Source organism: Vigna angularis, chromosome 4 (assembly GCF_016808095.1).
Source record: "Vigna angularis cultivar LongXiaoDou No.4 chromosome 4, ASM1680809v1, whole genome shotgun sequence".
NCBI lineage: Eukaryota > Viridiplantae > Streptophyta > Magnoliopsida > Fabales > Fabaceae > Vigna > Vigna angularis.
Genome location: NC_068973.1, coordinates 39,654,413 through 39,667,031, shown reverse-complemented (window position 1 = coordinate 39,667,031; position 12,619 = coordinate 39,654,413). Strand labels below are relative to the sequence as shown.

General features: G+C 32.9%; 2 protein-coding genes across 2 annotated transcripts; both read right to left on the bottom strand.

Moving 5' to 3' along the window:
• Window positions 1-201: 201 nt before the first annotated feature.
• LOC108342698 (xanthotoxin 5-hydroxylase CYP82C4) lies at window positions 202-2,221 on the bottom strand. Its single transcript, XM_017580492.2, has 2 exons — window positions 1,225-2,221; window positions 202-1,014 (listed from the first exon to the last, which is right to left on the bottom strand). The coding sequence occupies exons 1-2, from the start codon at window positions 2,185-2,187 to the stop codon at window positions 391-393; spliced, it is 1,587 nt and encodes a 528-aa protein (XP_017435981.1). The 5' UTR covers window positions 2,188-2,221; the 3' UTR covers window positions 202-390.
• Window positions 2,222-7,300: 5,079 nt separating this feature from the next.
• On the bottom strand, window positions 7,301-11,728 carry LOC108342602 (probable transcription factor KAN4). The gene is made up of 7 exons (XM_017580395.2): window positions 11,271-11,728; window positions 10,552-11,065; window positions 10,184-10,260; window positions 9,910-9,949; window positions 9,348-9,453; window positions 7,954-8,053; window positions 7,301-7,836 (listed from the first exon to the last, which is right to left on the bottom strand). The coding sequence occupies exons 1-7, from the start codon at window positions 11,331-11,333 to the stop codon at window positions 7,684-7,686; spliced, it is 1,053 nt and encodes a 350-aa protein (XP_017435884.1). The 5' UTR covers window positions 11,334-11,728; the 3' UTR covers window positions 7,301-7,683.
• Between the last annotated feature and the right edge of the window lie 891 nt (window positions 11,729-12,619).

Here is a 12,619-nt window from a genome sequence, read left to right as displayed (position 1 = left end):
TTCTTTTATTTATTACATGAGTTAAATTATTCACAAATTTCGTTTCTAATCCATTTCCTTTCATTCCCAAATTCTTTAGAAAAACATAAAAAATTTATTTTCAAATTCATCCATATAGTGTCTTTTAAATTACCTTGACAAAATAAGACACCGTCACTTCACTCCATTAGTATATCATACGATGAAATGCATATCATCAAGTATAAAATGAGATTATTATTTCATCTCTTGGGTAATATTTTAATGGAAAATATAAGGATATCATATAACACTGACTTTTCACTGTAACGGCCTCATGTGATCTGATGGCCTAACATGAAGAACTGGAATTTGACGAAGTTAATTTTGAAGAATAAGGTAAAAGGTTTTATTAGAAGATGCATGGTTAATTTAGTAGGCATATAATTGAGGTGGAAGGCGAGGAGTGAGAAGAAGCTCCAAGGGAGTTGCCTTAGGAATTGTTAAACCGGGACTCTCCGTCATGTCAACCGGTTCATCTGATGGAGTTGCGAATTCAAATGCATGAAGCAGACGAGCCAATGTCAGGTGAAGAACTTGGAGTGCAAAAGACATGCCAGGACAAGACCTTCTACCAGACCCAAAGGGAATGAGCTCAAAGTTTTGGCCTCGAACATCAACAGCATCACTTGTCAGAAACCTCTCTGGTCTGAAAGCAGAAGGCTCTTCCCACACCCTTGGATCCCTATGAATCTTCCACAGGTTAACCACCAACCGTGTTCCAGCAGGGACATCATAACCTCCGACATTGCAATCTTCTTGGGCTTCCCTTGGTCCTAGGAGAGGCCCAGCTGGGTATAGCCGCAAGGTTTCCTTGATAATGGCTTGAAGATATGCAAGGTTTCTGATGTCTGACTCCTCAACCTGCCTACCCATGCCAACATTCAGGTCCAATTCTTCTTGGGCCTTTTTCAATGCTTGCCGATTGTTCAGGAGTAATGAGATGGCCCAAGTAAGCGTTCCGGCCGAGGTATCACTGCCACCAAGTATAATAGCCTGCATATATTCCCACACAAAAATTCAGTAATTTCTACCTTTCAAAGCTTTTCACCTTCAGCTATAAAGTACTGTCAGAAATAATAACTTCAGAATTTTGGTGATTTTCAGATTTAAGCTTCACACACACATATGCATAAAGAGAGACAAAAGCTGATTAAGGAAACATAAAGTAAGTTATTAATGAATAAATTAGGTTGTTGAGTTTACGAGACATGTGGATTTGATGCTGGTGTCGGAATCATATTGGAAATTTGAAAGCTGACCACTCTTCTGAAGAGACAACATGACATCTATGAAATCAAGTTCGCCCTCAGCTTTAACTTCACCATCAACTCTTTGCATACGATGTTCATGTAGCCACCCTTCAAGTATGGCATCCAACTCCATGGCAGTTTTCTTCATTGCCTTCTCGTGCCCCTGCACATCAAACCAACGCAGAAACGGGAGCGCATCTGAAACCACAAAAATCCCAATGAGATGAAAGAACTGATTAATAGCCTTCTGGCACCGCCTTGCTTCATCATCATCACACGTTGCAGAGGCACCGAAGTAGCGTTTCCCTGCCACCATTCTAACCACCATATTCAGAGTCAAATCCTCCAACCACCGGTTCAGTTCCACAACCACAGGCCGAGACCTGTTTTGGACCCAAGAGTTGTATAAATCCCTTATGCCCATGCTGAGTTCCGACACTCTCACATGCTTCAGCATTTCGAGCCTGCGGTTGGAAAGAAGTTCAAGAGTTGCAATCTTTCTCATCTCACGCCAAAAGGGACTGTAAGGGGCAAAACCAAACACTGCGTAGTTGTATCCCATAATCTTTGCGGCAACGGTTGTGGGGCGTGAGGCAAGTGCCTTGTCATTGGTTGTGAAACATTCTTTAGCCACTTCCCAGCTGCTAACTACAAATGCTCTGCGAGTACCGAGCCAGATGTTAAACGCTGGTCCATATTGATCAGCCATTGTTCCTAGTGTTCGGTAGAGAAGTTGGTCATGGCCACCCAGAAGGTGTAGGTGACCAATGAGTGGCCATGCACCAACTGGGACAGGAGCCTCTTTGTTATTGTTCTTACCTCCTGTGTTTATCTTCTTCCTGAGAAAAGCATGCCAGAGAAAGACTGACATGGCTACCAAAATGGCTACAATAGTTAATTTCAAGGAGGAATCCATGTTTTTGAAAAGATTGTGCAAAAATGGAGATGGTGTTCAATCAATTTATATTGCAAATAGTACTGAATTTTGTAGCCTGAAGCATGCCTCATCTTTAACAACCGTTGCATATAAACAAATTCTTACATTTTGTTGAAAAAAGATGATGCTATAACGTTTTAATTAATTAAATAGCATCATATATTGAATTCCGAAAAAGTATAGAATTAGAGTGAAATGATTTCCCCCTCAAGCTGAAGCTGATAACTCCTTCCCAAATTTTTCCAAGATGCCTTACTCTGCCTTATTAATATAACAATTTCTTTTTTCTTAACCATGAGTTGGATTCTTCCAGATACACTTTTCAATGACTTTTTATTTTATTTTAAAACCAAAAAAATATTTACGTATTCTATTTTTAAATTATAACATAATTAAATTTATTTATAATAAAATTATTGTTTTGTGTTTCATGTAACGCCCCGGCAACTCAGAGGGACCATCGACTGCCCCCACAGATCACCACCAGGCTTTCCAGCTAGGCTACCGAAAAACAAATGCATTTTTGGTGATATGAGTAGTCAAATCAATTCCTTTAAGCTATCCTTCAACTGTATAGTCCCATACCTATACAGTCTCCAATTACAGACTTCTATTTTCAAATCCGAACGGTCAAAGTGTATTAATATTTCTTAGGGATCATATATCAAATTTTGAGGTTGATCTAACGGTCAAATAGGTCAAAATCTATATTTTCACCGAGACAACTTAGTGACAGAACTACAGGGGTAACTAATTTACTCAAACTTGCAGGATTTATTTCTCCAAGTTTTTACCCAATACAAATAAATTTACTATTTCGTGAAAAGATTTTTCTTCACTCATATCATTAATTACAGATCTGAACCAATCAAACTAATAATCAGCATGTTTAACTCATATGGTAAAATTTTCAGTCCAATCCAACGGTTAATGAGGCGGAAATCATAATTTTTGTATAAATGATCCAAAAACATAAATTAAGCAATATTGAGATCCCTGAGAAGATACGAAATTAATATCTCTAATTCTGTAACTCCGATCTAAAATCCGAACGGTCGAATTATGTTCCTATCGGTAGCCTAGCCCATAAGAACTCCATGGTTAAGCGTGCTTAGCTTGGAGAAATTCTGGGATGGGTGACCTTCTGGGAAGTTTTCCCAGAAAGTGTGCGAGTGAGGACAAAGCACACTGGAAAGTCTGGTGGTGATCTATAGGGGCAGTCGATGGTCCCTCTGAGTTGCCGGGGCGTTACATTTCATGCTTTTGTTGTTCTGATATTTTAAAATAAACTTTCATTTCTTAATTTGTATGGTGATTTATTAAAATTGAACAGTTATATAAAAAATTGTAAAAATAATCATAGCTGAACATCATAAAATAAAATCTGTTTACATTTATAACTTCTTCTTCTTCTTTTTAAAAAAAGAATCCCTAGGTTTCATTCATTATTTATCAATATACACTCATTGCTGATAAATGGGTCCAAAATTTATTAAAAAATATAAAACTATAAAAATATCATCAAAAGGGACAAAACAATAATTTTATTATTAATTATATTTAAAAGTATAATGCATAAACGATTATTATAGTTCATTATTTTCAAAATTTAGTGCTTTAAAATTAAAAAATCGATGAAAAATAATTTATTATATTATATTATAACATTAATGATATGTAATATATATATATATATATATATATATATATATATATATATAGTTGTATTTAATATAAATATATCATACGTATGCGGATTGATATAACAGTATCTAATATGTATATGTTTTGAGTACAGTTTACCTTCTCTAACTGTAATAAAATGTTAGCAGTTCTAAATTTCCTGAAGTGTCTTTCAACCTTTCTATTTAGTTCCATATTACTCGTATCCAATACATTCTAAGTATTCAACTGATTCACTTTTCTAAATTTTAATTTTAAATTAAACATATTTTTATTCTTGATAAAATTAGCTAAAGTTATTTTTAAAACATTTTCTAAACCACCAACTACTAAAGATGAGCACATCATTATCCATGCCTCTGTCATCTGCCAATACTGTAGGTGGGGAATGACAAATTATTACAACTAATACATACGCTTGAGATGGTCCTATAAACTTCACAAAATTTTCTCATTTACAAGAAAAAAATGTTAATAAAGTTTTCTTACGAGTCTAGGTTAATGGGAACGCGTAAATTTGGATTAGATAATAATTTCTTATAAACATTGTAAAATGCTAAATTATATTTTTTTCTTCCAGTTACTTTAGTTAAAAATAATCTATGAACATCGAACACTTTATATAGTAAAGAGAGAGGTTTTAGATATAAAAAATAATAATAGGTGTTAAAATAGTGTTAATTATATTCTTCTAACATCATTTAATAAGTTTACGGTTGTTGTTATTATTTGATTACATTAATCCCATTCAAAAATATTTTCTTCATTGAAGTTTGATATTTGAATAAAAAAGGTCATTTAAAACACACATTGGTACAGGTATGGTCTGATTCACACACTCTTAAGAGAGAAGATAACGTTATTGTTTCATGCTTAGATGTGATATTGATCGTGTCATTATATATATTATTGGCAAAATATTAGAAGTTGACTATAAATAAAACTAATTTAAAATATATATATTAGTTTAATATTTTATAAATTAATTTTGTAAAGTTACGTTAAGTTTAAAATATATTTTTTAATATAATATTGGAATTATAATTTAAAATTTATTTTAACAAAATTTATTGTTTGTTGAATATATATAAACTGTTAAACTATCATTAATATTTAGTTTAGATTTTAACAAAACTTCAAAATAAAAAACATCGTTTGGATGATAGATAGAGTAAATGATAAGATGATGACATGAGGAGGAACAGGTCAGAGAATAATTGTTGAGTTAGTGTTCACAATGCCAAACATCCATTAGTCAACTGATTAATCTAACTTTAAAACGTCACTGGATTAAGAATTCATTATTTATCCATGTCAGTCAACGAGAATGAAACACGGCAATGAATTGGTGAATGTTTAGATTAAAGTTCAGTAGAAATAAAACATTTCTATTCCTAAAGTAACATTTATTTATTTATTTTTGTGTTTGAAATTCTGAAATACGTATTACACTTCAAGATTTCATCCTCAATTTCTTCTTTCTAGAATTAGAATTTACTAAGAAAGTAGTTCATCAACTGATATTTTAATTTATTAGTTAAAAATCTATATTTTGAAATTATTGAATAAATTTTGAAAGTTACTTGTCAAATTTGTTAAGTATTTTAAGGAGATATATTTCTTAAATAACGATAATGAATTCATAGTTTTATTTTTTATTTCAACTTACACTAGAATTTCTAACCAAAGTTTGTTATATCAAATTTACAATATCTAGGTTTACATGAAAATGAGTTTATAATAATAATAGAAGACATATTGACGAATTAAGATTTATTTAGTAAATTTTTAAAAATTAGTTTATAAGGGTAATATTTTAGAAGACAGTAAATTTATTTCTCTGTCTAGATTGAATTTGACATGTTACTAGCTTGGTTTTGAAATAAAAATTATTTAATCAATTTAACTTGTAAAGTTGAAAGTTAAGAGTTTTAAATAGAAGAAAATCAATAAGAAATTAGTATAAAATTTTAATTTAGTAAATAGGAACTAGAGTGAGATTAAATTACTTGAGGTGGTATTCAGTGTCATCTATCTGGGAAAGGGGGAAGGGCGACGCTGAGTCTTAATGGATTCTGTTGTTACCAAAAAAGAGGTTTACGTCGTATTGTGGAGGAGTTCGACGTCCATTATAATATAAATTATTTCTTTGAGAAAACAACTGACCGTTTATTATTTATTGTGCATTCAAGTTTGACGTCGAACTTGGGGTGGTATTTGATGTCATCCATCCATAGAAAGGACAGTGCTGAATCTTAATGAATGTTGTTGTTACAAATGAAGAGGTTTACTTCGTATTGTGTAGGAGTTTGACGTCTAACATAGTAGAGATTTTTGTTATTGGAGGAAGCAAATGACTATTCAATATTTATTTATTTTTGGATTGGAGGTATGGTGTTTCTTATGCGGATGTTATATATTGAATTTATTTACAGTAATTTCACCAGTCATTGTTAAAATAATAAAATAAATATTTAAAATTACTTTAAAGATGTCCGTTGAACTAATTAATACATTAAGAAGAATCCAAAACTTTATCCTCCCACTTTTCTATTAAGAATAGTGTTATTGAGTAAAATCATTAGATAACATTGCTCTTTTTACAACACAACGGTAGTTCCATATTTTACTAGTATTAAATGATATAGAATCTTATCTGTAAGGAGGTCATGATTAAGAATAAATTGTGAAGGCATAATTAACATATTGAGATTAATAAGGTCGACTATAATCCATAGATATATTGAGATTAATAAGGTCTACTAATCGATAAAGAATTCATGGTTTATCATAAAAATAGAAAAAAAATATTTTCTAATAAGGACAAAGATTGTTTAAATATTGGTTTATTATCTCAGGATTTGATCTCTAATCAATGGAAGATTTTAGGAGAATTAAAACCTATTTGTATATATTTTACTACATGCCTAAACTATAATTAATTTTAATTATCTATTGAAAAGTATCTTTGGGGTAACAAATTTTAATGACTTAAATTTTATTTGCGTTTTTTTAGATTCAGCAGGGCAATGAACTCCTATTTTTAAACTTCCGATATAAACGAAATTGCAACTAATTTTCAAAATAAAAAACATTTTTTCAATTAAGTTCAAACAGAAAAGAAATTTAAATTATTTTAATTTTTATAAATATGAATTCATTTTTACATAATCTTAAAAATGTGTGTGTTCGAGGGAAAAAGAAAAATGTTCAGAATTAAAAGGAGAGTAAGAGACAAACAGAAAGCAAAAAATAGTATAAAAATATTTTTATTTATTAAATAAATTTTCAAAATGAAAAAATTAAAATAAATAATCTTTTCGATTAATTATAAAAACTGTAAATAAAAATAGAAATAAAAATTAATACCAAATAAATTATGAAGAAACTTTGAAATCTAAACTCTGATACAAATATGAAGCTGAGAATGATGTCATGACAGTGGCATAAATCTTGACCCACCAGTTCAAGATGGGTCCTCTTCTGAACGATTACAACATATGTGGTCCATTGTCTGAGAGAACTATTATATTTCTTCTACTCTTTGCACTGAAAATGACATTAAAGACATATTCTGAATTCTTTGGACAGAAGCAAATGTTTCCTAGCAAAGATTTATCCTCTTCTCTCATCTCTTTTTGTAGCTAGACAAAACTCATAAATATATGTATCATGGAAAAAGAAACTTATTCTTACGGATATAAAGTTCCTCTTCTCTCAGTTATAGTATAAGTTGGGGCATGCTTAAATGAGAAAAGAAAGGGTTCCAATGTGTTCAACAATAGAGAAGAGTTAATTCTGTTGTTTCTGCGTGATCTCTTTGCAAGTAGTGGGCCTTCCAAGGGTAAATTCTAGGTCTAGCGTCATATCGGAACGTGACAAAGTGCAAGATTCCAATTTCTCCTCCATGCAATTCGACAGGCCTCCATAATGCTGTCCACCCACCTGTTTAAATATTACTGTTACTCCAGTGTAATTAATTATTTTCAAGATATATGCAGTACATGCAAACTGCACTGAAACTAGTGAAAGCAATGTTTGAATCTATGGGTTCCAACTTACCATGGTTTGGTTTTCTCTCATATCAGAACACATTGAATTTATAATGGGGCTCTGTATGTAATTTATTGAATTTGTCTCCATCGATGATTGCCATGGCGTCCTGAGTGTAAAAAGTATGTCAAGAAATTAGTTAGGTAAAGAAGGTACGCAAACATGTCAAAGCAACATAGTTAAGCTTATTTTTTTGTATAGAGGCAAGCAAAATGTTAGATCAATCCAAATACCCTTTTATGATCATTGGCTTTTGATGGTAAAGCTCATAGCAATTAACTTGGAGTGAGAAGTGAAAAGGAAAAGGAAATTCTAGGTTAATTACGTCGTGATACTTCTATATATATATATCAGTTTTGCAAAGCTGAACTTGAACTTAATCAGCTTGTTCTGGTGATAACTTAATTAAGATCAGAGCCAAAGAAGCAGTTAAGTTTCTACATTTCGTAGTTGTGTCTGCCAAAGTTAAATCACTTGTCCCTAGATAATGACTTTTATGTACTTTACATTTTACTTGTACCTCTTTGTAGACGACTTAACATAAAAATTTGACGATGGAATATTACAGAAGAAAAAGACAGTGCACAGCAGTATTGTGAATCACTGCTATGCAATTATACTCACTAAGTGTGTATAATTATAAGGAGAGTGAAAACTATAATGGATTATAAATACAATGTGGAAGGAACAGATAGATTAAAGGGGGAATGTGAGATATATTAAGGTATAAGTATGATGTTGTACCGAATAAATGACATGGCGTAAACCTATAGAAACATCTAGGTTTTGTTCTAGTGACTTTTAACCACTAGCTACAATCAATTTCTCTGGTCATATATATGCATGCTTCAATATTAAATATGTCTGTGATTAACTTCACCACACATCAAAAACTATATTCAACAGTTCAAGATTAATTTTTTTAGGTTCAGTTCTATTTCACTTTAAAACAGATGACCACACCGCAACACTATATTTGTTAATAAAAATGTACAAAAGAAAAATATTGATATCATATTCATGTAAAAAGTATATACAAGAACTTGTAATATTCCTTTTTCTTTGCATCTATCTTAAACATTATCTCTTAAAATCGGATAAGGGAAAATATAGATGATATATATATAAGAAATAATAAAAAATAATTAAATGTTAATGAAAGGAATTACAAATATAACATAATATAAAAAACATGTCACAATTTTATATAGAAGGTAAAATGAGAATAAAAATATATAAATAAAAAATAAATATTCTTATTGGTATAAATGTTGTTTACATTCTCCCGTCAAGAAATTAATTAGGTTGAGATTATTGATGCTGAGAAAAGAAAGAATTAATATTTGCAGAGAAAAAAACTGAAATTATAGGAGAGAAGAGGCGTGGAATAGTGCAATGAATACCTGTGGGATTTTAGCAGCGGCTGTGGCAAATTTGGTCTCTCACAAGCTCCATACAGATCGACAATCCCTGGCTTTCGGCTCAACCCTATACTTGTCTGCCCATAACCTGTAATTTCACCACCGGCGGTAGAGCCATTATTCTTGCTTTATCAGACACCACCTTAATAATTCACATGTAAACTTTAAAGTTATAGTCCTATCCCAACCAGTTATGTATATATAATGTTCTTTCAAAACACACTTTTTTATATTTTTTTCTTTCCTTTTAATTACCATATCTCTTATTCTACTTCATAACTAGTCTTCTCTTCTTTTTTTTCTTTTAGACTGTTCAAACTCTTTTATTTATAGGTTCAGTTCCAAAAAACATTAAACTTTGGGGAAGATCACAGCAACAGTCAGAGGAAAAGTTTTAGGAATATAATTTCTCGATTTTTAATTGAAAACAGTACTAGAACAAATCATGGGCTGCCACACTCGAATCACCAAGGATTTCAAACAAAGAGAATAACAATAATAGAAGAAACGAAAATGGGGTCCTTGAGAGGGAACATCCAACTACCTGCGCTGCTTTTGTCAGAGCTCTTCACTGTTCTATACATCTGCATGAACATCCCGCATGAAATAAAATGAGAAGAAAAGTCCACAACGCTAAGATTAGCATCTAGATACCTCTTTGTCCTTAGTCTTTGTTCTAGCTTCCCCACTACGGGAGGCAATGACTAAGGAACTTTATATGTTTGTTTTGTCAAGTCAGAAAATAAAAAGAAAATTTCATTAATTACCACGAAAAAGGAACCAGGGAGAATGCAGAGAGATAGAAACAGTAACCCCACCTGCAAGTGACTCTTCACGTGAGCTAGAGTTAGATCCTTCACGTTCATTAACTCTAACACAGACTTCGGAGTTGCCCCTGCCACCAACAAAAGCATGCAACCAAAGGGAATTAGAGAGTAATATGATATCAAACTTTCATAACGGAATAAACTAATCATTCAAGGTTTAAAAAATGATCTGCAGTCACGATTTCCTCCGCGACATCATGGTTTTGAGGGTTTCTTCCAACACAACTGGAACTTGCATTTGTCTGCAATTCCCCACAACGTCAAAGATCGCAAGAAACAGTGACCGCGGTTACAACCACTGTTTAAAACCTGAATCATAGCATGCAAACTATGCTTAGATAGTTGAGTTGATGATTTACTTTCATGTCCACCAAGAAGCTGAACCACATGAACAAAGTGAGCGTGGAGGGTAGTGGTCCATCGCATTCTAGGAGCTCTCGAGCTTCTTTTCACACCTTGAATGCCTCTAGGATTTCGTTTGAAATCAACGGTGTTGGTCTGAGGTTGGTAGTTGTGGAGGTAATTGAAGTTTCTCGACACAGCTCCTTGTATAGGATAAGGATTCAAATTTTCCCTTCCGGAGCCTAAGCTCAATGTCGGTTGTTCACGATGAGCAAGGTTGTAGACAGTGTGGCGAAAACCATTTTCGTGGCTTAAATCGCTTCCACTGCTACCAGAATCCGAGGTTGAGCACAGATCGGTGTAAAGCGTTTTGGTGGTTAATGTGAATCCGCTGCAGGTTGTTTCCAGTTGTTTAGCGTCAGGATCTGAAGTTACTGGAGGGCTGATGTTTAAGGAGAGATCTGGCTCTGGCAAGGGTGCAAAGGTTGGCATTACTGTGTGAGGAATGGTGCACATAGGGATTGTAGAGATCTGGAAAATCAGATACAGAAGTGGGCAGTGAGGTGGTACAATTACATAAGAAAGGAAAAGAATGTAGAAATGACACAGTGAATCAAATATAGTAAAACATAGAAAGTAGGAGGAGGTGCTGAGGGAAATATGAAGAAGAAAATAAAGTGAATGATTGAAGGAGGTAATTAAAAAAAAAAAGGTAGAGTAACCGAGTAACACTCACTGGTGTACCGTTGTTCCAATTTAAAAGTGGTTTTGAGTACGAGCTCATGATGTACAATTGCATTAAATAGTCAAAAGAGTAGTATCCGGTCCAAACAGAAGTGTTTATTGTAAAGAATGGTTGAAGTGTCTATAAATAAGCAAAAAGATTTGTGTTTTATAATGGATGTGTTTATGCTATTGCATTGGTTTGGTGAGAGGTGAGAGGTGAGAGGTGATGGTGGGCTTTTTAAGTAGCATCCCAGTAGGGATGAAGGACGACACGGAAAGTTGTAATCAAAGCAGTGACGAAACAATGTTTAATATTGCAGAGACTAGTTGCCACCAGCAGGGAAAGAGAATTGATGGGAGTTGTTTGTTTGGGATGGTTGTTTGAACGAAAAGGTAGCGAAAAAGGAGTAGTTATTTATGGAAGCTGGGGATTAGTCATCAATATGAAAGGACTGTGTATGCAGAGAGTAAGAGAAGGAAATAGAGAAGCAGGTACGTGCAGTGCAGCAGTAAAATGTTTTTCTTTTTCTTTTTACTTAATGAGGTTGGGGTGATATAATTGTGGTTTTGTCAGGAATGGTTGGAATTGAAGAAAAACAAAATGAGTACTATTCAAGGGAATATTGGAATGGGAATTGGAGTCTCCCTATAACGTTGATGGATTGCGACGACCCATTAAAATTCCCTGCTCTTTTTGTTTCAAGATCGAGGTTTAGTTTATCTCTTTTTAATACCATTTTCTTTAATAGGAATATTCTCGTTTTATCAAACACTGACATGCACTCCAAAATGTAGCTGCTTAAACTTATCCTTATCCTCACCCCTGATGCATTCTTCAATGGCTGCCTCATGCAGATCCATCTTTGCCGCGTTAAACCTCTTCACCTTCTATTATTATCCATTACATCTCTCTTTATGTTCAACTCACCCTAAAAGTAAGCCACTTTACTTACTTATTTTCTGATCCATCAAACACGCAAGATGACACAAATATGGAGTAGAGAGAAACCATACCAAGACTGTTTTTTTCACATGAAGATGTTGGGAGAAATTATGGTGTTCCAATTTTCAAGTACGAAAACTCTCTGCTTTGTTACAAAAATGTGTGTTCTATACATAAATGTGATACTAAAATATATCAGTAATATTAATCACAGAACAGATATGGTCTCAAAATTCTTTATGCTCGATCCAACTCAAACCACTGCCAGCTATATATGATTTGTGATAATCATTTTGCTTAAACTGATCTTCCAAAGCCCAGATCTGTATAGTTATTAATTGGTCAAACCATTAGTTCGTGTACTTCACTTATTTGATATATATATATATATATATATATATATATATATATATATA